At 36.5% G+C, this 24,720-nt stretch overlaps 1 protein-coding gene across 1 annotated transcript in view; it reads left to right on the top strand.

Annotated features, from left to right (window-relative positions):
• Nucleotides 1-24,720, top strand: part of MORC1 (MORC family CW-type zinc finger 1) — a 172,302-nt gene that overhangs the window by 88,927 nt on the left and 58,655 nt on the right. The window contains exons 15-17 of the mRNA XM_045851829.1: nt 15,818-15,946; nt 18,376-18,481; nt 23,124-23,262. Coding sequence (XP_045707785.1) covers nt 15,818-15,946; nt 18,376-18,481; nt 23,124-23,262 — 374 coding nt within the window. The remainder of the gene's footprint in view (nt 1-15,817; nt 15,947-18,375; nt 18,482-23,123; nt 23,263-24,720) is intronic.

Here is a 24,720-nt window from a genome sequence, read left to right as displayed (position 1 = left end):
AAGCTCACAGGCTGGAGGCCAGAGTGGGCCTCCCCAAAGAAGCAATATTCCCTAAAGGATGAGGAGGAGTTAGCCAGCCCAATTTAATTCTTCCTCCCAGGGACCACAAATGATTACCCTCCAAATATTTGAAGACAAGTGTTCTGTCTCTCTCCAGTCTTGTTTTATTCTAACATTTCCAGTTGCATTGCTGTTTTTCATTTAACATGGCATTAAATATATTCACCAACTTAACATTATACTTTATAAAGTATATTACCTAGAAACAAAAATTCCAGATGAAACCTGAAAAAAATAGAATAAAATAGGATGATCATCTCTTTCTCTTAAGAAGTTATAATTCTATTGATACTGCCTAATAGAGTAACTCTCAATAAGCACATTATTAACCCTCAGTGTCTTTATTACTAATTAAAATTCTTAATAAAATTTTTAATGTGTGTTATTGTTAAGCCATAATTTTCTTGTATTTTTCTGGTGTTTTTGGACCCTCAATTAGAATCATACATTTAGTCTATTAAATTTTATCACCTTATCGGGCCCATACTTTCAGTTTGTCAAGATCTTTTGGGGGATTTAATGTTGATTTCTAACTAAGGTGCTAGCTTACCAGAGATGTTAAGTTTGGCCACTATTTTCTGTATGATTTCATTTAAATCCTGTTTCACAGGATCAGGGAATCAAGCCCCTAGCCCTCCACTGGTGAGCTCCAGTGAGGTAGAAATGGGACACTGGTGAGGACAATTAACCAGTTATAAATTTTCCTACTTATGCTATCACTTAACCCATATCAACTTCTCAGTTTTTGTATAATTTTTAAAGTGAAGGATAATATTGTCCAGATTATCTAAAAAGTAGATAATGCTTTATGGCTCAGTTTGGGCTGCAATAACAAAAGACCATAAACCGGTGGTTTTTGAACAACATGAGTTTACTTCTCACAGTTCTGGAGGCTGTAAGTCCAAGAACAGGGTGGCAGCACAGTTGTGTCCTGGTGTGAGCTCTCTTTTGGTTCACAGACGGTTGATATCTTGTTGTATGTATCCTCCTGTTGTGGAAAGAGAGTGAGCTGGCTCTCTGGCCTCTTCTTATAAGGCACTAATCCATTCAAGAGCTCCACTCTCTTGGCCTAATTACATCTCAAATGCCCCACCTCCAAATACCATCACAATAAGAATTGGTAAGTTTCAACACAGGAATTTGCAGGGAGAACATTCAGTTCATAACACTCTAGTAGTTCGATGTAGCTAACTACTCACAACAAAACTGTTTACCTTGTGATCCACTTTAGTGTCTAAGATCTTAGAAAGCTACTACAAAAAAAATGAAATACATTTCTCCTAGGGATATACATTATGTGAGAAGGCCTATGTAAAATATTAAAAGGTGAGACTATGAGACAAGTTTATATGAAGATATAGGCCAAAAACAGTTAATATTTCTTTTTTATTAGTTACGAGTTTTATGTATGCTACTTTATTTATTTAATATTATTTTTAATATTATATTTGTTTGGTTTGTTTATTTGTTTATTCATTTATTTCCTCACCTGAAGATATGCTAAATGCTAAAGAGAGAGGAAGGGAGAGAGAAACATCAATGTGAGAGAGAAACATTGATTGGTTGTCTCCCACGTGGGCCCTGACCAGGGATTGAACCTGCAACTAGGTATGTTCCCTGACCAGAATTGAACCCATAGCCTTTTGGTGTATTGGACAGTGCTCCAACCAACTTGAGCCACTCGACCAGGACTATTTTGTTTTATTTTTAAGTGTTTTTATGGTGTTATGGGCTGCATTGTGTCTTCCCCGAATTTATATGTTTTAGTCCTAATGCCCAGTACCTCAGAATGTGATTCTTTTTGGAGATAGGACCTTTAAGGAGGTGATTAATTTTACATGAGACTATTAGAGCAGGCCCAATGCAATTGGACTGGTGTTCATATAAGAAGAAGGAATTTGTATGCAAAAAAAATACACCAGCAATGGGTGTGCACAGAGAAGAGACCATGTGAGGAAAACATGGCCATCTGGGAGCCAAGGAAAGAGGCCTCTCAAAAAACCAAACATGTGGATACGTTGATCTTGGATTTCTAGCCTTCCAAACTGCAAAAAAATTAATTTCTGTTGTTTACGTCACCCAGTCTGTGGTCTTTTGTTATGAAGTCCTAGAAAACTAATATATGTGGGAAATTACAAAATTAGGAAGAATTGCAAAGAACATCATAATGAAACTCAGGAACCCATCATCCAACCTCAATAGTGACTACCTCCTGAGCACTTGGTTTTGTCCATATTTTCATCTGTTCCTCCACAACTTAATCATTAAGGAAATTCCAGAAACTATATAATTATATGTATTTTAGCATATATTTATAAAAGAAAAATACTGTTTAAAAACATAACTGTGGTATAAATATTACACCTAAAATTATTAATACTTTCTTAACATCATTAAATATCTAGTTTATTGTTTACATTTCTAATTATATCCTGTTATAATTTATATCTTTTCTCACCCATGTCCATTTCCTTTTCTCTCTCATTTTTGTTGCTATTTATTTATAGAAAAAACTAGGTTGGTTGTCCTGTAGTTTTTATAGTTTAAATTTTGCTCACTGCACTATGGGGTGTAGTTTTACAGATTCTTCCATTCTATTTATTTTTCTGTAAATGGTAGAATCCAGCAGTTTGACCATTGTCAGGGTTTTTTTGGCATGGTGCTTCATAGGTAGTAGCATGTTCTTCCATGGGGAGGCATACATTGTTCTATTGTCTCACTTTTAATTATACTGACAGTTAATGATGAATGCTCAGATCCCCAGGGAGTTCCAAAACCTGTTCTGTTTCTACCATATTTCATCATTTACTAACTCGAATAGTTTTGTAAAGAAAAACTTCCTTTCGTCTACCATTTGGTTGCCCAAACCATTGGTAATTTTACTATTTCACAGATGTAACAGCAGACCTCTATATACTGTTAAACAAATTGCATTGGATAAAAGCTTGATGTAAGAAGAATTAGAAATAAAAATTTAAAAGTGATACAGACATTTTGCCTGATTTATATGGCATAAATATATACTCTGTTTAAAACTGTTACTTGAACCAGCTTCCTGCAAACAGCGGGGTGGTTCAAGAGTTCATTGGTTGGATTGACTTCTGTTTAAAGAAATCATGTTCTTAGATTTTTTTATCCATTTACACTGCTTTCACCTGGTAATTGAAATTATCACCATTGACAGCACTTATGCTTCCTTTTCTTTCTGATTGCACTTATATTATTATCATGATAATGACTTTTTTATGTCTACAATGGAGTTTCTTGCTAAAATACCTCAGAGGATCTTACCTATATTGCAAAGAAAGTGCTAAAAAGCGTAGTTCCCTTCTTTTGTCTGGAATTAAATACACTTTGATTCTTAGTTTGATTTTTCCCTGCCATACCAGAAGCAAGAGCTCAAAACTCTCCTTATTAGTCTTCTTATGTCTACTTTGGTAAAGAAGGTAAGTTACATTTAATGGCTCTGAATTTAAAACAACGCAACTAAGATTAAATATAAACTGAGTTAACAACAACAAAAAAATCTTTTGACTCTTAAGAACATAAAGTCAGTTGGCAGACTTTGTGTACATCTGGGTAAAGTAAGGAGAGTGAGTCCTGATAGAAAGATAAACTCTGCCAACCCAAGAACTGGGGAGACGTAGGTAGTTGAGGAGGCTATTGCCCATGATAACACAGAACTTTTTATGAATGCGCTTCAGATTAGATTATCATGTTATATTTTGATTTCCACATTGTAGAGAGAATTAGAAAAACTGGAGTGTGTCCAAAGTAAAACAATGACAATGGCTGACTAAAAATATAACCTAAAAAGAGAAACTGAAAGTTATTTCTTCCTGAGGGAAGATTCAGAAGAAACCTCACTCCTCGGTTTTGTGTTTGAATGTTTCTCATCATGAGCCCTCTAACCCTCTCTCTGCTGGTCTCCACTGCACAGAAGGATGTGGTTTGAACTGGGAGTCCGGAAGCCCTAGGGGACCTCAGAGTATGGCTACAAGTCCTTGATCCTGTCTACCAATTATTATCTAAAATTTTATGTCTCACACATATATACACTACCATTTTTCAAACATGTATTGATGTAGTTGTGGGCACTAACATTTAAAGTCATATAAAAGTGTTACTAAATTTATAGGGGTTTTTTTTGTCATCATGCATTTTCTCAGGTCAAGGAGTTGGTGGTTTTGAAATTATTTTGCAGTAAGGAGATCCTCATGGGAAACCTCCGATATGGAACAGGAAAAAATGATGCTACATTGCTAGATGAAGCAGTGAAGTTGATGCCTAGACCAAGTTGGAGCAACTCAGCGTATTCCTGGAGTTTTGCCAGGGAGCTTACGGTGCTCATGGTAGAGTGGAGAAGTGAAGACATTCCGACCGCAGTTGCCACCTACTTCTGCCATTGACTCTCTCCAGAAAGTGAGACTGGCCAAACCCTACTCTGTCACATCTAGGGCCAAGAAATGGCATGGGGCTGGAAGCAGCTCCCCCACCACTGAAGACATCTTGCCTTGCTTTCCTTGAATTGAAGTAGAGTGCTTTGGGTCTCTCTCATCTTGTGTGCACCACAGCCTCTTAAGTCATCATGCAGCTCTCCCTGATAAGCGATAAGCAGTGATTGGCCTCCGGAGCCTTCTCAAGACTGCACAGGCCTCACCACCAACTGATTGGAATTGGCACATCACTTGGGGCCAGTTTGCCATTCCTAACACAGAAGCTCTGTCGAGAATATAGATGGTGAACGATCACACCATGGACCAGCTTAGGGAGGGTCGAATATCTGGCTTACCTAAAAATAAGAGGCTAATGACAAACAGGGCAATATTCAACAGAGAAGGAGGCATGATTTTCAGTCCCCTGAGAATGGACATGCAATTTCCAGCTCAGAAGATTTTTAAAAATAGAATATAATCATTTATTTAAATGCAGAACTACCTGAAGGCAAGAACCTGATTTAAATACCTTTTTTAGCTTGTTATTTTCCTAGTGCAGTGATTTCATAAACTTTTGGGCTTCCTAATTTTGATTGAAACTATCAGAGCTTTGCTTTAGTAGTTTATTACCAAATTTTATTACTTTTCCCTTTGGGTAATTGACTTCCTGGATGTCGTTATACATTCCACAAACAGATATGAAGCTGACATCTAGGATGGTGTTACATTTCTCCTATTTTTCAGAGGCAAAATCTGTGTCAACTGCTTTTTTAGTTACTGGTTTTGACAAGTTTCTAGTAAGTTATTGGAGTATTTTACATGATTTTTGCCTGGTTTTAAGAGGCTCCAAAAATGAATCAGATAAATTTAAACATTAGAAATCTTCTGAATTAAATACTCCGTACATATCTAGGAGTAAATTAAATAGTCACAATTTTTTTCAGATGCTTCTTCTAGAAATTAGGACTTTAATTCTATGTGTGTTAATTCCTGATTTTTCTATTAATTTAACAAGCTTGTTGCTTATTCAAATGAAAGTCTCAAGATACATATTCTTTAAAAATTTTTTTCACATTTTTTATTATTGTTCAAGTACAGTTGTCTCCATTTGTCCCCACCACTCCTTGCCCTACCAGCCATCCTGACTTCCTACCCCCCTTTGGTTTTGTCCATGTCCTTTGTACAGTACATGCTCCTGAAAACCCTTCCCTCTCCCCCCCATTATTGCCTCTTACCTTTAATAATTTTATTTTTAAAAAAATTTAGATGTATTTTATTCTTTTAAAAGATTTTATTTATTTATTTTTAGAGAGAGGGGAAGGGAAGGAGAAAGAGAGGGAGAGAAACATCAATGTGGGGTTGCCTCTCGCATGCCCCCTACTGGAGACATGACCTGTAACCCAGGCATGTGCCCTGGGAATCAAACCAGTGACCCTTTGGTTTGCTGGCTGGCATTCAATCCACAGAGCCACACTAGCCAGGGCTATTCTTTAATAATTTTAAATGTTTCTGTGTGATTACAGCTTTAACTGTTTATGAATTTTTAAGTCAGAATTTTAAAATCAGAATACCTTGAGGATATTGAAATAATATAATTTTGGAATTATAGACATTTGGGTTATTTAATAGTTCTCTTCATAGTTGGTGTAAATATTTAAGATATATTTTTAAAAACCAGGTACTTTTCCAGGTTTTAAAATTTTACTTTTTGCTTTTAATTGACTTCTGGATGAAAGGGCAATTTTAAAACCTTCATTAAAACACATTAACAGAAACATAAGTTATTAAAACCATGTATTTAAAACATCCGTAATTATAGGTATATAATGGATTCTAGTAGTCAAGACCAACCTGATATGATAAATTATTATTACTTTACTGTTTCTTGCCAGACTAGAATAGGCAAGAATTTTTTTCTGGCTGTATTGGAATATAATTGACAAAAAATAATGGTATATACTGATAATGTTCAATGTGATGATTTGATATACACTGTGAAATGTCTACTGCAATCAAGTTAATCAATGTATTCACCTTTTTGTGTGTGGGAGTGAGAATGCTTAAGATCTACTCTATTAGCAAATGTCAAGTATACAATACAGTTTTATTAACTAGTCATCGTCCGGTACATTAGATCCCCAGAACTAATTCATCTTATAATGGAAAGTTTGTGTCCTCTGATCAACACCTCCCCATTTTCACTTCCCCACAGCTGTTGACAACCACCATTCTACTGTCTTTCTCTGGAGCATACAGTTGTTCTATTTTTAATTTTTTGAGCGACCTTTATACTGTGTTTTATAATGGTTGTACCAACTTACTTTCCCACCAGCAGTGTGCAGGGTTTCTCTTTACTCTTCATCCATGCCAATACTTATCTTTCCTCTTTTTGATAATGAGGTGAAATCTCATTGTGGTTTTGATTTGCATTTCTCAGTTGATTAATGATGTTTAACACCCTTTCATGTACCTGATGGGCATTTGTATGTGTTTTTGGAAAACTGTTTATTCAGGTTCTTTGCCTGTTTATTAATTAGAGTATTCTTTTTGCTAGAGTTGTGTAAATTCTTTGTATATTTTAGTTATTAACCCTTATCAAATATTTGGTTTTCCAATATTTTTTCCTTTTCTGTATGTCATCCTTTAATTTTGTTGTTTCTTTTGCTCTGGAGAAATATTTAATTTGATACAGGCCCACTTTTTGTTTTGTTTTTCTTTTTGTTAATTGTGTGTTTTGGCATGATTCCCAAAAATCATCTCCAGGCTAATGTCAAGGAGTGTTTTTCCTAAGCTTTCCTCTAGGAGTTTTATTGTGTCAGGTTTTATGCTAATGTCATTTACCTACTTCAGATTAATTTTTATAAGTGGTATAAGATGTGGTATTTAATTTCATCCGGGTGTCCAGTTTCATTCTTTTGCATGTGACTATCCAGTTCTCCCAACACCATTTATTGAAGAGACTATCTTTTCCCATTGTGTGTTCTTGGCATCCTTGTCAAAGATTAGTTGACCATATGAGAGGGGACCCAAATACTCCCAGAATTTACTTATAAAAATGGTGTATTTATTCTTACATGTTTAAACTTAAGTCACCTTCAAAGTACTCTCCATCTGATGCAATATACCTATCAAGACATTTTTTCCACTGCTCAAAACAGTTTTTGAACTTGTCGATTTTGATGCCTTTTAGTGCTTCTGCCATTTTTTGCTTCACCTCTTCCACATTGGCAAAATGTTTCTCTCTGAGCCCTTTTATTCAGCCAGAGCTACAAAAAATGTCACTTGGGGCAAGATCAGGTAAATAGTGAGGATGGGGCATGGGGGTTATGTCACTTGTGGTCAAAAACCGCTGAACACTCAGTGCAGTGTGGGCAGGTGCACTTGTGTAAATCATCCATCATGAAATGGACAAATGCATTGAAAGAATCGTAAAAAACATTCACTAAATCTGAATTCAGCCTCTCACAACAACACCAACTGGTACACTGATACAGATGTGTTCTTAGAACACTTTCTTAGTGGGGGAAGCCTGTATTACAAGGGGTTTGCCCTCCAGAAGATAATTCTGTTTTTTTGTTTTTTATGTGTTGGTTTATTTCTAGGCTTTTTATTGTGTTCCACTGATCTAGGTATCTTTTATTTTTTTTTTAAATCTCATACTGTTTTGATTACTATAGTTTTATAATATAGTTTGAAATCAGGGAGTATGATGCATCCAGCTCTTTACAGTTCTTCAAGATAGCTTTGGCTATTCAAGGTCATTTGTGGGTACATACGAATTTTAGGATTGTTCTTTGGTACTTCTTATATGGAAAAATCCATATGAATTTTCACAGGTATACATTGAATCTGTAGATTACTTTAAGTAGCATGGACATTTAAAAAATATTAATTCCTTCAGTCCAATAACACAGGATAGCTTTCCATTTATTTGTGTCTTCAGTTTCTTTCATTGGTGTCCTAGTTTTCAGTGTAGCGGTCTTTCACCTACTTGGATAAATTTAATACTTTATATTTTGTTCTATCTCATGAGATTGCTTTCTTCATTTCTCTGTCAGACTGTTGTTACTGTATAAAATTGTAGGTGATGTTTTTAATGTTGACTGTGTATCCTGCAACTTTACTGAATGCACTGATTAATTCTAACAGTTTTTTGGTGGAATCTTTAGATTTTCCCTGTATAATATATTTGCAAACAGAAAATTTTACTTTTTTCTCCTGAAGCTCTTTATTTCTTTTTCATATCTAATTGCCCATACTAGGCCTTTCAGTACTATGTTAATTAGAAGTGTCAAGAATGGACCCCTTTCTCTGTTCCTAATCTTGAAGAAAAGCTTTTCACCATTGAATATGATGTTAGCTGTGGGCTTGTTATGTATGACCTTTATTATGTTTGAGGTATATTTCTTCTAATATATATAATTTTTTAGTTTTTGTCATTAAAGGATGTTCAGTTTTGTCAAATATTCTTCTTGCACTTGTTGAGATGACAATATGATTTTTATCCCTCACTCCATTAATATGGTATATCACATTTATTTGTGTATGTTGAACCATCCTTGCATCCAGGGATAAATCCCACTTGATCATGGGGTATGATCCTTTAATTATGCTGTTGAATTTGATTTGCTTGTATTTCTTTTAGGATTTTTACATCTGCATTCATCAGTGATATTGTCCTGTATTTTCTTTTTACATATTACCCTTATCTGGTATTGGTATTAGAGTAATGCTGGCCTTATAAAATGAATTTAGAAGTGTGCCCTCCTCTTCAATTTTTTTCTAAGAGGCTGAGTAGGATGTCATTAATTATTCTTTAAATGGTTGATAGAATTTACCAGTGGCACCATCTGGTCTTCAGCTTTTCTTATCTGAAGATTTTAAATTACTCAGTCTTCTTACTAGTTATAGTTTTTCAGATTTTCTGTTTCTTCATAATTCAGTTTTGGAAGTTTGTATGTTTCTATAAATTTACCCATTTTTTGGAGGTTATACAATTTGGGGATATTTAATTGTTCATAGTCACTTGTGATTCTTCATACTTCTGTGGTATCAGTTTTAACATTTCCTCTTTCATTTCCGATTTTCTTTTTTTAAATTTTATTTAAATTGTTGTTCAAGTACAGTTTTCTGTCTTTTACTCCCAACCCAGCCCCCGCCCCCAGTGCTCCTCTCCTCCTTCCCATTTCCACCCACCCCTAGTTATTATCCATGTGTCCTTTATACTTCTTCCTCTAAACCCCTCCCCCTTTCCCCTGAAATTCCCCTGGAATTCCCCTTAAATTCCCTCTCCTCTCCCCTCTGAACACCGTCAGACTGTTCTCTATTTCAGTGTCTTTGGTTTTATTTGGCTTGTTTCTTTGTTTTGTTCTTTAGATTCCTGTTAAAGGTGAGATCATATGGTATTTGTCTTTCACCGCCTGGCTTATTTCACTTAGCATAATGCTTTCCAGTTGCATCCATGCTGTTGCAAAGGATAGGAACTCCTTCTTTCTTTCTGCTGCATAGAATTCCATTGTGTAAATGTACCACAGTTTTTCAATCCATTCATTTACCGATGGGCATCTAGGTTGTTTCCAACACTTGGCTATTGTAAATTGTGCTGCTATGAACATTGGGGTGCATAGGTTCTTTTGGATTGGTGTTTCAGGGTTCTTAGCATATAATCCTAGCAGTGGAATTGCTGGGTCAGAAGGCAGATCCATTTTTATTTTTTTGAGAAAATTCCATACTGTTTTCCATAGTGGTTGTACCAGTCTGCAATCCCACCAACAGTGCACTAGGGTCCCCCTTTTGCCAAGAAATTTGAAAACCTAGGTGATATGGACAAATTTCTAGAAAAATATAATCTTACAAAACTCAATAAAAAAGCAGAAAACCTGAACAGACCAATAACAGCAAAAATAATTGAAGCAGTAATCAAAAAATTCCCAACACACAAAAGTTCGGGTCCAGATGGTTTCACAGGAGAATTCTACAAAGCATTTAAGGAAGAGCTAACACCTATCCTTCACAGACTATTCCAAAAAATCCAAAATGATGGAAGACTCCCAAATTCTTTTTATGAAGCCAGCATCACCCTAATCCCAAAACCAGATAAAGACACAACAAAGAAAGAAAACTTCAGGCCAATATCACTGATGAACATAGGCACTAAAATCCTCAACAAAATATTGGCAAACTGCATCCAACAATACATTAAAAAGATCATACACCGTGACCAAGTGGGATTCATCCCAGGAATGCAAGGATGGTACAATATTTGCAAATCAGTAAATGTAATACATCACATAAACAAAAGCAAAGACAAAAATCACATGATCGTATCAATAGATGCAGAAAAAGCATTTGATAAGGTACAGCACCCATTAATGATAAAAACACTCAGCAAAGTGGGACTAGAGGGAGCATTCCTCAACATAAAAAAGGCCATATATGAGAAACGTACCGCCAACATCATACTCAATGGGCAAAAACTAAAATCTTTTCCACTAAGATCAGGAACAAGACAAGGTTGTCCACTTTCACCACTTTTACAATTTTCTTTATTTAGTTTTCAATCTTTTATCTATTTAATATCGTTAAGGGCTTGTCAATTTTATCTTTTCACAAAGCAGCTTTTAGTTTCATTGTTGTTTTCTGTTGTTTTTTTTTCTAGTCTCTGTTTTATTTATTTCTGCTTTATTTCTGTTGATCTCTTCCTTCTGCTAACTTTGGACTGACTGTGTTCTTATTTTGGTTCCTTGCAGTGTAAAGTTAGGTTGCTTATTTGGGATCTTTTTATTTTTAATGTAGTTGTTTATCACTATGAACTTCCCTCTTAGAACTGTTTTTCTTGCATCTGATAAATTTTGGTATGCTTTTTCCATTTTCATTTATCTCAGTATATTTTAAAACATCTCTTTTGATTTCTTCTTTGATCCATTGGTTATTCAAGAGTATGTTGTTTAATTTCTACATATTTGTGAATTTTCCAGCTTTTCTCCTGTGATTTATAGTTATAAGTAACTATACCATATACCATATTTTCAGAAAATGTGCTTGACATGATTTCAGTCTTTGTATAGTTGTTAAGACTTGTTTTGTGACCAGTCCTATGGTACATCCTAGGAAATATTCCATGTACATTTGAGGAGAATGTGTACTCTGCTACTATTGGATGAAATATTGTGTGTGTGTGTGTGTGTGTGTGTGTGTGTATGGTAGGTTCATTTGACCTAAAGATGGTTCAAGTCTATAGTGTTCTTTTGATTTTCTTGCTTTATGATGTATCCACTTTGAAAGTGAGACAATGAAGTCCCCTACTATTATTACATTGCTATTCATTTTTACTTTTAGATCTGTTAATATTTGCTTAATATTTTTAGATGCTATGATATTGGATGCATATATATTTACAATTATATCCTTTCAGTGAATTGATATGTTTTTCATTATATAATAATCTTTGTTTCCTGTTACAGTTTTTGACTTAAAGTATATTTTGTCTGTTGTAAGTATAGTTCTTGGTTTCCATTCACCTGGAATATCTTTTCCTGTCCCTTTGTTTTGAGCTTATGCTTGTACTTAAAACTGAAGTAAATCTCTTGTAGACAGCATATAATTGGGTCTTGTTTTTATCCATCAGCCACTTTATGTCTTTTTATTGGAGAATTTAATTCATTTACATTAAAGTAATTTTGGTAGATAAGGACTTACTATTGCCATCTTACTGTTTTCTAGCTGTTTTGTAGTTTCTCTCCTTTCTTTCTTTCTTTCTTTCTTTCTTTCTTTCTTTCTTTCTTTCTTTCTTTCTTTCTCTTTCTTTTTCTTTCTTTCTTTCTTTTTCTTTCTTTTCTTTCTCTTTTGCTGTCTTCCTTTGCATTACAATAATTTTCTGTAGTGTTATGCTTTCACACGACAGAATGTTAATCTTTCTCTTTTGTGTATCTATGATAAGTTTGCTTTGTGTTTACCTTGAGGTTTACATAAAACATCTTGTAGTTATAATAGTCTATTTTAAACTTATAACAACTTAACTTTACTTATAAAAACTACCTTTTTTGCCCTACTTCCCCCACATTTTATGCTTTTTATATCACAGTTTACATGTTTTCATACTTTACATATATCCTTTAAGAAATTATTGTAGCAATACTTATTGTAATACTTTTGTCTTGTAGAGTTAAACAGTTTATATACCTTTATAGTATTAAAGTATTCTAAACTTGACTATATACTTACCTTTACCAGTGAGTTTTATGTTTTTAAGTTTTCAGGTTACTGATTATTGTCCTTTCATTTCAGTTTAGAGAACTCACTTTAGCATTTCTGTAAGGCAGATATAGTGGTAGTGAACTACCTGAGCTTTTGTTTGTTTGGAAAATTCTTTACTGCTTTATTTCTGAAGAACATCTTTGACAGATTAAGTATGTTTGGTTGGAATTGTTTTCTTTTTTTTTAGTCCTTCATCCGTTTGATTATATCATCCCACTCTCTCCTAATTTGCAAGTTTCTGCTGCAAAAATCTGCTGAGAGACTGATGGGCAGGGAATTCCCTTGCATGGGAGAAATTCTTTTTTTCTTAATGAGGACTTCTTTTCTACAGACTGAGTAACACATAAAAGAAAGTAGAAACTGGCGTGATACGTTTTCTCCTACTGCCTTCCCTCTGGCCAACTTGCTTGTCTGCTTGCTAAATCATCTACCTAGTCTTCAGGGTCTATTCTGTGGAAATTTGTTTCAGTAACATCAGTAACACCCTAAACACAATTACAAATTGTGCATGTTGGACTAGCTTTTATCTGAAGAGAAAAAGTCAAGGTTTCATTGGCAGTTAGGAAAGCCCATTCTTGATCTCGAGTATAAAACTTTATTTCTTTGCCCTGATACTTGCCTCAAGTAGTATAATCATCTGTCTGGCCTGGTCAGCAGGTGTTTGGGGTAGTGAATGTTTTAGTATCTGTCTTTGATAGCCAGTAATCCTTTAGTGACATTTAGTCCTGTAAGTAAACATTACATTCTGTCAGCTTCTGAAAACAAGATCCTAAACGTTACCACTGTCTTCAAGGATTTCACTATCCAGAGGGGGAAATAGGCACAAAGTAAACTAAATGCAATGTGTAAGTGCTGTAGCGGTGGTGTGATCACAGAGCATGTATCACTCCACCCTTGAGGAGTGTGTGTTTACGTTTCTAACATCCTAGTAGTTCCCACTCTTAAAATGTTTTTGTCCGGGTTCACGGTTGACATTCGTTTTAGAAGTTAGGTGTGCTGTGTTAACATGCTTAGTTAATGTTTTCAGGGAGACACATTATTTCACCTTCACGTTATCCTGAAGTATCCATTAGTGAGGTATTTTGTCAAGAATAGCAACAGTAGTTTCAGGGGGCTTCTTGGTTGCAGGCTGCTGAGTGTGTGCTGAGTGTGAGGGCACTCAAAGTTACAAAGCACAGATCTCCTTTGAAAGGCACAGTCTTCTGGGAGAAGTAACAGTTAGAGAAAGGACATGTACGATGCAGAAGCAACTTAAATTTTTGCAAGAGTCTATAGTTTTTACTGTACCATTACATTTACTCTTTATGGTAAACCTGGTGGGCACGTTGTTGGAAGCACTCATTTTATAAACAAGAAAATTTATTCATTTCCACAATTACACAACTAACGTGTGCCAGAGATAGCACTTGAAGATATCACTTTTAACTTTTAAAAGCACTATAACTTGATGACACTTTGTAACTTGACTTAGTAAGAACTGAATAGTTCATTTGGAAATCAAAGATGTCTCCATAAGCCCTGTCCAGACACTGAAGTATCAGGACTTGGTGTTCAGCAGAGACATGGAGTCTGGCCTGGGTCTAGACCAAATGCTGAGCAAAGAACAAAAATAGGAAAGTCTGAATTGCAAAAAACCCAAGAAGCAGAATCCAAATGGGAATTTAAGGCGAGAACTGTTGGGGATTTTGAGAAGAGACAGTGGGAAATCTGGGAATGTGCAAGGGCAGATTTTAGCCCAGCTCACTTGTAAACTCTCTTTCAAAGGCTGAATCCCTTCCCTTCTGGTCTTCCAGGCAGAGAGCATTCTGAATTTAAATTTTAATGCAATTAGTAAGGTGTAGGGATGTTTATTTTTATTTTGCTTGAATTACGCAGTCATATGGTAAGGTTGATGTGTTGCTGATCCTATTGCATGTATTTTATTTCCAAGATTTATAATTTAGAACTTCACTTTTTGAATTTCTTTGATGAAATGTTCTAGATCTGCAATATTTCAAGTGCCCAGTAGCCACATGTGGCTAGTGGTTACCATATTGGACAGAATGATAAACAAATTCTTTTTTAAAATGTGTTGCAAAGTAATGCATGCACATATAATGATATTCAAAGTGTTCAGAAAGTAAAAAATAAAAACAGAAGTATCTCCCCCTGTCCATCTTTCAGCCTCTGTTTCTCCAGTGGTATCTACTACTAAAAATCTTCTATCCTTTCAGGGAAAAAAAGTGTATTCAGCAAAATTTTATATGTATATGCTTTTTATAAATCACAAAATCGATTATATTAGGTGTGCTGTTTGGCATCTTTTTAAAAAATTAAAACACTGTCTTTGATATCTTAATACAGCAATATGTTTAGCTCTAATTCTCTGTTTTAAAGGTTTCATTGTTTGGAAATGAAATTTATTCATTACATATTCTAGGCTTTTGTGTTGTTTCCCTTTTTTATTTTTGCTATTCAAATATTGCTGTAATATATATGGCCATAGTTGAGTATGTTTGTAGGGAAGACTCTTAGAGGTAAATTGCTGAGTGGTCCTTCATGGTAAGTGCTGTTTCTAAGCAAAGAGGGAGTAGAGAATCTGGTGTGAGGGTAGGGCACAAACAGTAAAGACTGGTGGAAAAGGGAACCAGAGACAAAGTAAAGGTAAAGAAGCTCTAGCTGTGAGAGAACATCTTAAATATTTGTATCAATAGGGTTAAGGGTAGCCTTTAAGTTTATTCAGTACCATCCCTCCTGGAAGTACTTAAGAAAAAAGTTTTAAAGATCAGTGTATTTTATTGCAAATATATATATGTGACTACTATTGTGTTTAGTTTTATTATAAAGATATTGCATATTTACTATATACAGGTTGGAAAATGTAAGAAAATACAAGCAGAAAACTAGTTTCACCCATACTCAGAGAAAACCAACATTAAGACTTTAATCTCTTATTTCTGTGTATTAGTTTTTACATAGCTGAGACCATACTGTAAATACATGTATTTATGTCTATACTTTCCTTGGCTTATCATCTTAATCTTGTTGATTTTCTTTTATTACTCTTTGCCTGATTTGCTTTTTAGGTAATAGAAATCTAACATTGTTTTGGAATGAATTTGGATACCAGAATAACAAGGACACAGAGAGGTCTTTAGATTCTATTCAGTATCAAAGAAGACAAGTCATGGCCATCCCATTCATGATGCAGTGTGGTGAGTGTTGAATTTCATTCTAATTAGCAATCTCTTAGTGAGTTTCTAAATACACAAGTCATTGCATTCATAAAGGGGCTGTGAGGGAGACAAAGGTGGTGGTGGGTGAGACCTGATTTTTACTTTCAATGAGGTTAGGGTCTGGGAACGAGGTTAAAATAACCATGAAAATAATTATGATAGAGATGAAATTAAGATAAATGATATAAAAGAGGAACAAATTTTTTGAGGGTTAAATGGGGAAGAAGAAGAACTTGAGGCAAGGCTTCATGACAGAGGTAGCCATGTAATGTACCCAGAAAAGCAGTAAAAGCCTGTCCAGGCAGAGACTGGCTCTCTCTGGCCGTCTCACCTGCTCTCTCTCAGAGAGTGGCCATGTTGTCCCTTTTTCTCCACAGTACTTCTGTTGTCCATGTGTTCACGAGCAACCACAACATACATGGGTCCTGCAGGCCAGGATTTGCATCAGTGGTCCAAAGAGGACCTGATGGGTCTGATGTGTGTAAGGTAGGAGCAGAATCCAGTTTCCAGTATTACGGAACTACATGAAACTGGGAAAATTCCTTAATTTCTCTAAGCCTCAGTTTCCTTATTTATAACGTGAGGTTAGTATTTATAGCTACATCACACAGTTTTGTGCAAATAAAATGTATTAACACATGTAAAGTTTACTAAGTGTTTAGGATAGTATATTAAGGTTCTCTAGAGAAACAGAATTAATAGAATGGGTGGGTGGATGGGCACACACTATGTTCTATATTATATATAGATAATATACATACAATATCTACTATATGTAGTAGATAGATATTAATTATAGCGAATTGGCTTACATGATTATGAAGGCTAACAAGTTCTAAGATCTTCAGTCAGTGAGGTGGGAACCCAGGAGGGACATTGGTTTAATTCTGGTTAGAGTCTGAAGGCCTGAGAACCAAGAGACCGAATAATGTAGTTCCAGCCTGAATGTTTGACAGGCTCAATAATACCCAGAAGAACTGATTTTTTAAATTTGAATCAGAAGACAGAGAAAAACTAATGTCCCAGCTGAAGAGAGTCAGGAAGGGGAAGTTCCTTTTTACTCTCAAGAGGGTCATCCTTTCTTTGTTCTATTTAGGCCTTCAGCTGATTGGATGAGGCCCACCCACATTAGGAGGACAATCTGCTTTACTTAGCCTACCAATTCAAATGTTAATTTCATTCAGAACACCCTCACAGACACACTCAAAATAACACCTGGCTAACTATCTAGGTATCCCATGCCCAGTTAAATTGACATAAAATTAGCCTTCACAGATAATGTGAAGCATTGTTGGCTTTTATCATTATTATGTATTTAAATGCTCAGTGACCTTTTTAGATAAGGAGAAATATTAATCTCTTCTTACAGATGATGATTCTGAAAAATAGAGACATAATTTATCCACGATTATAGATGTACTAAGTGGTGGAACTATCCAGGTTCTTCACCACAGTGCATACTGCCTCTATTTTAGATGAACAGAGAGTAGAGTTTACTTAAGAGCTATTAATTATGTGTCTGGAAGGAATTCAGGATTAACATTAAGAATAGCTTGGAGATGAGGTCATGGATGGTTTTTGTACCGCCTGGCTTATTTCACTTAGCATAATGCTCTCTAGTTCCATCCGTGCTGTTGCAAAGGGTAGGAGCTCCTTCGTTTTTTCTGCTGCATAGTATTCCATCATGTAAATGTACCAGTTTTTTGATCCATTCATTTATTGATGGGACCTAATCACCAAAACAAACAAGCAAGCAAAATACAACCAGAGACATTGAAATTCAGAACAAACTGACAGTAACCAGAGGGGAGGTGGGAGGGGATAATGGGGGGAAAGAGGGAAGGGTTTTCAGTAACATCTATAAAGGACACATGGACAAAACCAAGGGGGGTGGGATCAGGGGTGGGAGGTGGGGTTGGGGGAAATGGAGACAATGGTATTTGAACAACAATAGAAAAAAATGTAAAAAAAAAATTAAAGAATAGCTTGGAGAGAGTGGAGCCTTGGTCCTAAAAGCAAGGAGGGACTGAAAGACAGAAATGGACAAAGAAGTCAAAGAAAAGGGGAAAGTCAAGTCATTGGCAGTCTTCATGTGGTTTATGAAGAGGTGGAGAGGGATCTATTAAAATTGTTCTGACTGAAAGTAGCAGAAACCAATTGAAAAGAAGTTAAGCAATAACAACAACAATAACAACAACAGTAATAATAATTGGTTGGTATGTCCTAGGTTAGTTCACAGAATCCTAGCTTAGTTTTCAAAGTACAATGGAATATGATCAAGGAGTCACTTGTCTTTGGCTCAAAAGGTACCTCATGCTTTTGGTATATGCAACCTGACGACATCTTACTATGATGGACTCACTTCTGACTGTGGTGTTTCTTGTGTGTGATTTTGTCGTGATTATCAGATCTTTGCCTGAAATGGAGAGTCTTGCCACTCTCTACTAATTATCAGGAAAAAGAATTTGTTGACATCTGGATTTGTGCTTATAATCCTAACCGCTTGGAAAACAGGTAACTTTGATAGTTTTCTAAAATTCTTTATCTGTTTCTAATTCCTAAAATACATGTGTATGGAACTGGAAAAAGTCCGCTGCAGATACATTTTAGCTTAGTGTCTGTCGTCCTCCAGAATTCCTTTTAGCCCCCTGCCCCTGTGGAAAGAGATTTCATCCGTGTGCTTTTCCATCAAGATAAAAGAGACCTGCATGTAATGATTTGCAAAAGCTGGGGTGTACAGCTCTGTGCGTTCATGGGCGGGAGACTGTGACTGGAGTTTAAGAGTTCTGCCCTTCAGTTCGTTCTCACACAGCATAGTGCCTTATCACACAGCAGTTTTATCTGGAGGGTGTCTCCAGGGGGCCTGAGCTGTTAGACCACGTGCTTTTTCTGTTTAAGTCATATATTGATTTCATTGCTTTGTGCTCTTGGAGGAAGAAGTTCAGACTAAAACAGGAAAAGACCGATTAAATATTGATGAATGTGTTATTATAAGCCCTTTTAGACTCATTCTTTTGTTTAGGGGAGGGAGAAGAGTTAGTATACCCCTTCAGTAAAAGTACTCCTAAGTCAAGCATTGCTTCTCTGTGGAGTTTGCCCTTAGTCCTTTGGCCTCAGTAAATCAATCAATATTGCTAATACAGACATTAGGGTAATAGCTCTTGTTGGATTATTTTTATCCAGCTTTGAAAAAAAGAGCAAGTACAAAAATTTAAAAAGCAAACATTCAGAAACTGCTACTAAAGCCCCAGCTACCTGCAATATCCAGATTAATCACATTTAGAATCCAAGAAAAAACGTCAGATGACAGGGGTCTTAGATTTCACTTTATCCAGGGGTTTTCAGTTTCCCTTTCTTGGTTTGCAGCAGAACCTTACATCCCCCTCCAAATAAAATTTGCTTCAGACACAAAATATATGAAACAGATAAGAGCAGAACTGTCCTGCTTTGAACTGAAGGTTGGGAATCTGGGGGCCAAAGGCTCCATCCACTTTACATTTCTGTTCTCTACTCCCTGCAAAAGGCCTCGAGATTCAGGGAGCTTATAAAACACTGATCTAGTCTCACTTCTTCTTTTTAGAGAAGTGAAAACGAAGCCCAGACGGTGGCTAAGAAACCTGTTCGTAAAGCCACTAGCCAAGGTCTTCCGACTCCTACCCTTATTTCAGCCCTAACTTGGAACTTAAATTTAAATAGGAATAAAGTGTTGGCCTAGTTTCAATATTAATAGTCTGATATATAGTGTTTTCATTGTCAGTATAACTATTTTTAATGAAGCATTGTTTAATAGAAGGTTTTTGTTTTTGTTGGTTTTTCAATTTATGTGTGGAAAAAGCCATGCTTGAAAATATAAATAAAATTGATGTAAGCCCCAGCCCTCAAAAAATAGTGAATCATGTCAATCACTTACTGTGAGCGAAGACCTTTTCCTACGGTGCAGGAGAGTGTTTTAGAGGTCAGCCCCTGGAGACAGGCTGCGGGCTTGGACTTGTAGCTCCATCAGCTGGGAAACCTTGAACAAGTGTGCAGTTTCTTTTTAACTCAGCTTTCTGTCACCTAGAGCGAGATGTCATAAGAGTATCTTTTGCATCTTTTCTGGGTCTAGCCGAACACCTTGTAAGGTCAGTGTGCTATGTCCCTGGTCACTGGGGGCCCCTTGAAAACAGGCCGTGAGAATTTTGGCCCCTCTCCACAGATCTAATCATAGAACTGGGAATCTGCCCTCTACAGTTTTCCTTAACTCTAAATTATTATTACTTACACTCTTACCCTCTTCTCCTTGAATAGTGGTGATGCCTCCAAAGAGCGCTGCTTCAAAGTTGCATTAATTCTGTCTCTTTTACACATCAAAACAGTGCCACTTGCGATGACAGCCAAGATAAATTTAGCCATGTTGACAGAAAACTGATGGACCTTAAAAGTCTAAAATGCAGAAAGTCTTTTTATGTTTATAATTTAAGTCCTTGATTCTTTAAATATATGGACATAATTTTGACCATCTGCATTTTATATGCACTGAGAAGATTATGACAAAAATACGCTTAAAGAGACAGCAAGAGTTTTAGGAAAGATGTAAAGAAAAAATTCCTGATTATAAAGGCACTTACATAAGAGCTGACACTCCTTTATGGGAGATCATTGACAGCAAGTAGATATGGTGATTTTTGGGGGAAGAGAAACTGATCTGATGACCTCACTCAGTCCTCTGATTCAGTATGGTAGGCTGGGTGGGCCATGCACACTTTGAGAATATACTACGAAATAGATTATTACTAGAAAAAGCCCTGGGGAATATGTGCCATTGGATCGGGGTAGAGTCACATGAAGTTGGTGTGGTGAAGTGATGAGAAGTGGAGCATCGTTATTTATTAGGCAATATTTGATGAATGGAAGGACAGAGTAATGGGGTGAAAAGTGGCATTATCTGTATTTACAGAAAACATAGTTTATTGTCAGTAGTTAATTGCCAGTTGTCAGCAGGGTTAATGCCAGTGAACAGAATTTGAATAAACAATGTGTGTAACCAGAACGTGGGTAGCAAACATAATAACAGCTCTCTTTTACACAGCAATTACATATGTTATCTCATTTCATCTTTACAATGACCCCATGACTTTCTCTGCTTCTCATGAGAGAAAACAGTCAGGCTAAGAGAAGTCCCATGTCTCATCCAGGGTGCCTCCCTAGAACAGAAACTTAAAGTCACGATTTTGAGGCAAAACATGCCTAACCACACCCACTCTCTGAAGACATCCTTGACGTTTGAGAAAGCCTCATTCCAGCCTATTCCTTTATGATGGCACCACACCCCATTTTACAAATGGTGGTCTCAGAGTTGGTGGCTCAGGCTGGGCAAAGTGGAGCCCTTTTTTTCCAGACCACCAAAGCCTCTTTTTGTTTTCCATTTTAAGCATGGAGGGAGGTTAGATGTTTTTGTCACAGTACCCAAGAAAGGGCTGTCAGTGTGCTTTCATTACATTCAAGCTCTGTATTCATCTGCATTGAAAGTGGGGATCACCAGCAGAGTAAAAATTACTATCATTTGAGCCAAAAAACATCTGAGTTTTGAAAAGGATATTAAAAAATATCTATGTCTTGAATTGTATATTAAAATTTAATTTCCAAAAAATTTTTGGATACAAGTGAATGAATCTCACTTTAATAAAAATACTTGTGATTTCTCTTTTCTGAATAAAATGTTAATGCTGCCACAAGGTTCTTCTCTCCCATGCATGGAAACCTTGTAAGTGCTGCCCCGCAGATGTCTTCATCTCAGCTCTGTGGGTGCTGCATGCACAGTAGGTGTCCGCTGATGTGCTTTTCTACCACCTTTCTTTGAAAAGCCACAAATACCATATGTAGGTGGAATTGATTTTTTTTTTCACCATAGTACTTCAATTTGATTGTATGATAGTTCTTCTCTGTTAGTGGAGGCAGGAAATATGTAAGCTGCAGCTCCCTCAACACAGAGAAATCGTGGGCTTGATCTGCTTCACGTTTCTTGCACTATTTCAGATGGGAGAAGGCTCTCTCTCTATTCTCAACCTCCTCTTTCCTCTCCTCGCCTAACATACATTTGTTTTGCCCTGTCCCTCTCCTTTTGGTACGTACGTAATAGAAAAACCCATGTTTAACACAGGCTCTAGGAATTGACCTTAACATTTTGACCTTAACAACACATACTCAGGCATGAATCAAAGCCATGCCCAGTGGGAGTTGAACCTCTTATCCCTGCCAAACCTTGATACTGAGGTGAACAATATAATCTCTCAATTTTTCAAAAGCCTGGCTAACTCAGCTCCCAGAACATAGCCACAAAACCAAAGGTAGGTGGGGGAGGGAAGCCTCAAACCTTCCGAATCATATGTCTCAAAAGTCATTATTGCTTTTTGTAGCCATAACAAGGGTTGCCCTCTTTCACAGCCTGTTATTGTCATTTACACACAATTCTACTTGATGATATAATACATGTGCTAACCCACCAGTGATTAGAAACAACCCATCAGTAAGGCTGGGAAGCAGAGTGATCACCAGCAGCAGACACACTGACAGCAGCAGGGAGAGAAGTCTGTTGAAGCAGGGGGCGTGTCACTGGGGGCTATTTAGCAAAAACTCCACCCTGCCCCCAAGGCTGTCAGTGAGTACATTATATCATAGCAGTCACTGACTGGTCTTTGCAGTGATCCCAAATCACTGTGCAAAAAGGATCTGTGAGTTCCAGAAGCCAAATTATTTGGTGTATTGTGGACAGACATATGTTGCTCTGTCTCTAATGTTTTGGGGAAAAATGTTTAGCAGGAATAAGATATGCTTTAATTATGTAAAAACATTTGTGCAAAAGGACTCATTCATGATAATGCAAGATAAATGAAGCATTAGTAAATAATGAAGAGTCTCTCATTCTGGTAAATACATACTACCTTTCACATTTTGAATTAAGCTCTTTTTTTCATTAAGCTATTTTTTCATGCAAATTGGAGGTTTAAGATCGAGTATTACCTAAAGTGGTCAATACAGTGCTCTTCCTTCATATTCAAATTTTGGATATAGGACACAATGAGAAAGTCCTTGTAGAAGTGGATAACCTTTTACAGACAATGAGTAGTTTTATATTTCCTCCTGATGTTGTTACCTCTTGTATTTGCTGACTGCAAAGTTGCCATCAGAAAGAATGCCTGCCTCCCATTCCCCTGGGCACCATGAGCACGGCATCGCCATCAAAAAACGAGAAAGACAAGCGACTTCAAGAGTCAGTCCAAAGGTATCAGAATCGCCTGGCAGAACAGCAGCCGCAAGTAAGCAGTTATTAATTCTTTCCAAAGTCTATGCTGATGCGTGAGCTGTTGATTTCAGTGTGCAAAACGGCTGATGGGGTGTACCCAGGTGAAATGTTCAGCCTCCTTTGCCTCCTTCTTTTAATTTTGGATCTAAGGACTATTCTAGAGGTGAGTGTAAGTGCCCCAAGGGTCCAAACAGGGAGGAGAGTTCTTAAAAACTGCCATACATGTGATACCTAAGTCCAGCTCACAGCAGAGCATGTGAGGAATGGGGGAGTTTATTTCCATTCTGCAAATGCACATAGAACCTCAAAGAGGTCAGCTCGCATGTTAAAGGTCAAGTGGTCAAGGTCACTGTGACACCGATCTGTCCTACTCCAAAGGATAGACTCATTTTATTTTTTCCTTAAAGGTGGATTTGTAAGGTAAAGAGTTGTTCTTTTAAAAAAATATTAGCCTATTAATACAGAAACTCATAATCATATTTAGTTAAGAAAATGCAATAAATAAAAACATTACTCTCAGTAAATGTAGGTAACCATGACAATTTCAAGTGAAGGAAAAGGTGTCATGCAGAAATATGGTTTTAATCTCTGACCTAATAAAGTCATTAGATTTCTGTTTACTTTAAGGATTCGGTACCCGTATTTAACATTTTCTAATTTATAGCATGTCACCTTCCTCAAGTGGAACTTGAGAAGGTCAGCAGCCTATGTCCACATGTCTGACCCCTTCCTAGATGTCAGGACATAAAATGCTCATTCAAATAGAAAACTCTTTTCCGGAGAGGGAGTTAAGATCCCCTAGACTTAAGGTATTATAATGTGTCTTCATGGGCTTTTACAAGGTGATCTTCCTTTTTCTACCCTGGTTCCCTTTCTTTCCTCTCCCACCTTGCTAGAAATCTGCCTGCAAATCAGCTACCACCTGGATTCACAGCCAAAGGGAAGCTGACCCTCCCCTTTTAGCCTGGAGTCTCAGGGTTTTTTAGGGAAAATACTGAGAGTCATTCCGGAAATACATTCTCCAGGGCATCCTCCGCGCCCCTAAAAGTGGCTCAACTTTCTCTAATTTTAGAGCCTGTAGCCATGGGTTTGATAACAGGTCAGAAATAAAGGTATCACAGCCTGCGGTTATTTTTATAAACAAGTAGGTATTCCATTGTGGAATGTCTTAATCTGTTCTGTTCCTTATTTTGATTACCGCTCTTTGCAGCTCGGTGAAGGCATTCAGCACACCCTGAATTGCTTTTTTCTTGGTTGGGTTATTTTTCCCTATAAAGACCAGAGCTGACCCTTGGAAGTAATAGTGCCAATCATAAAGTTTTAACTACCTTTCTGTTTGTTTAAGATTGGATGTTTTATTCATTAGTGAGGTAGAGATTTTGATGGTAGCTGATGGAATAATAGATTTGGGCCATCTATTCTGCTTACTCTTTTTTTTTTTTTTGGTAGCTGATTTTTTCATAAAAAGTTG

This window comes from Phyllostomus hastatus, unplaced genomic scaffold, assembly GCF_019186645.2.
Source record: "Phyllostomus hastatus isolate PE091 unplaced genomic scaffold, TTU_PhHast_1.1 phas_contig_86, whole genome shotgun sequence".
In the NCBI taxonomy this organism is placed as follows: Eukaryota; Metazoa; Chordata; class Mammalia; order Chiroptera; family Phyllostomidae; genus Phyllostomus; species Phyllostomus hastatus.
The sequence above is the reverse complement of the archived record's forward strand: the minus strand, read 5'-3'. Positions and strand labels throughout refer to the sequence as shown.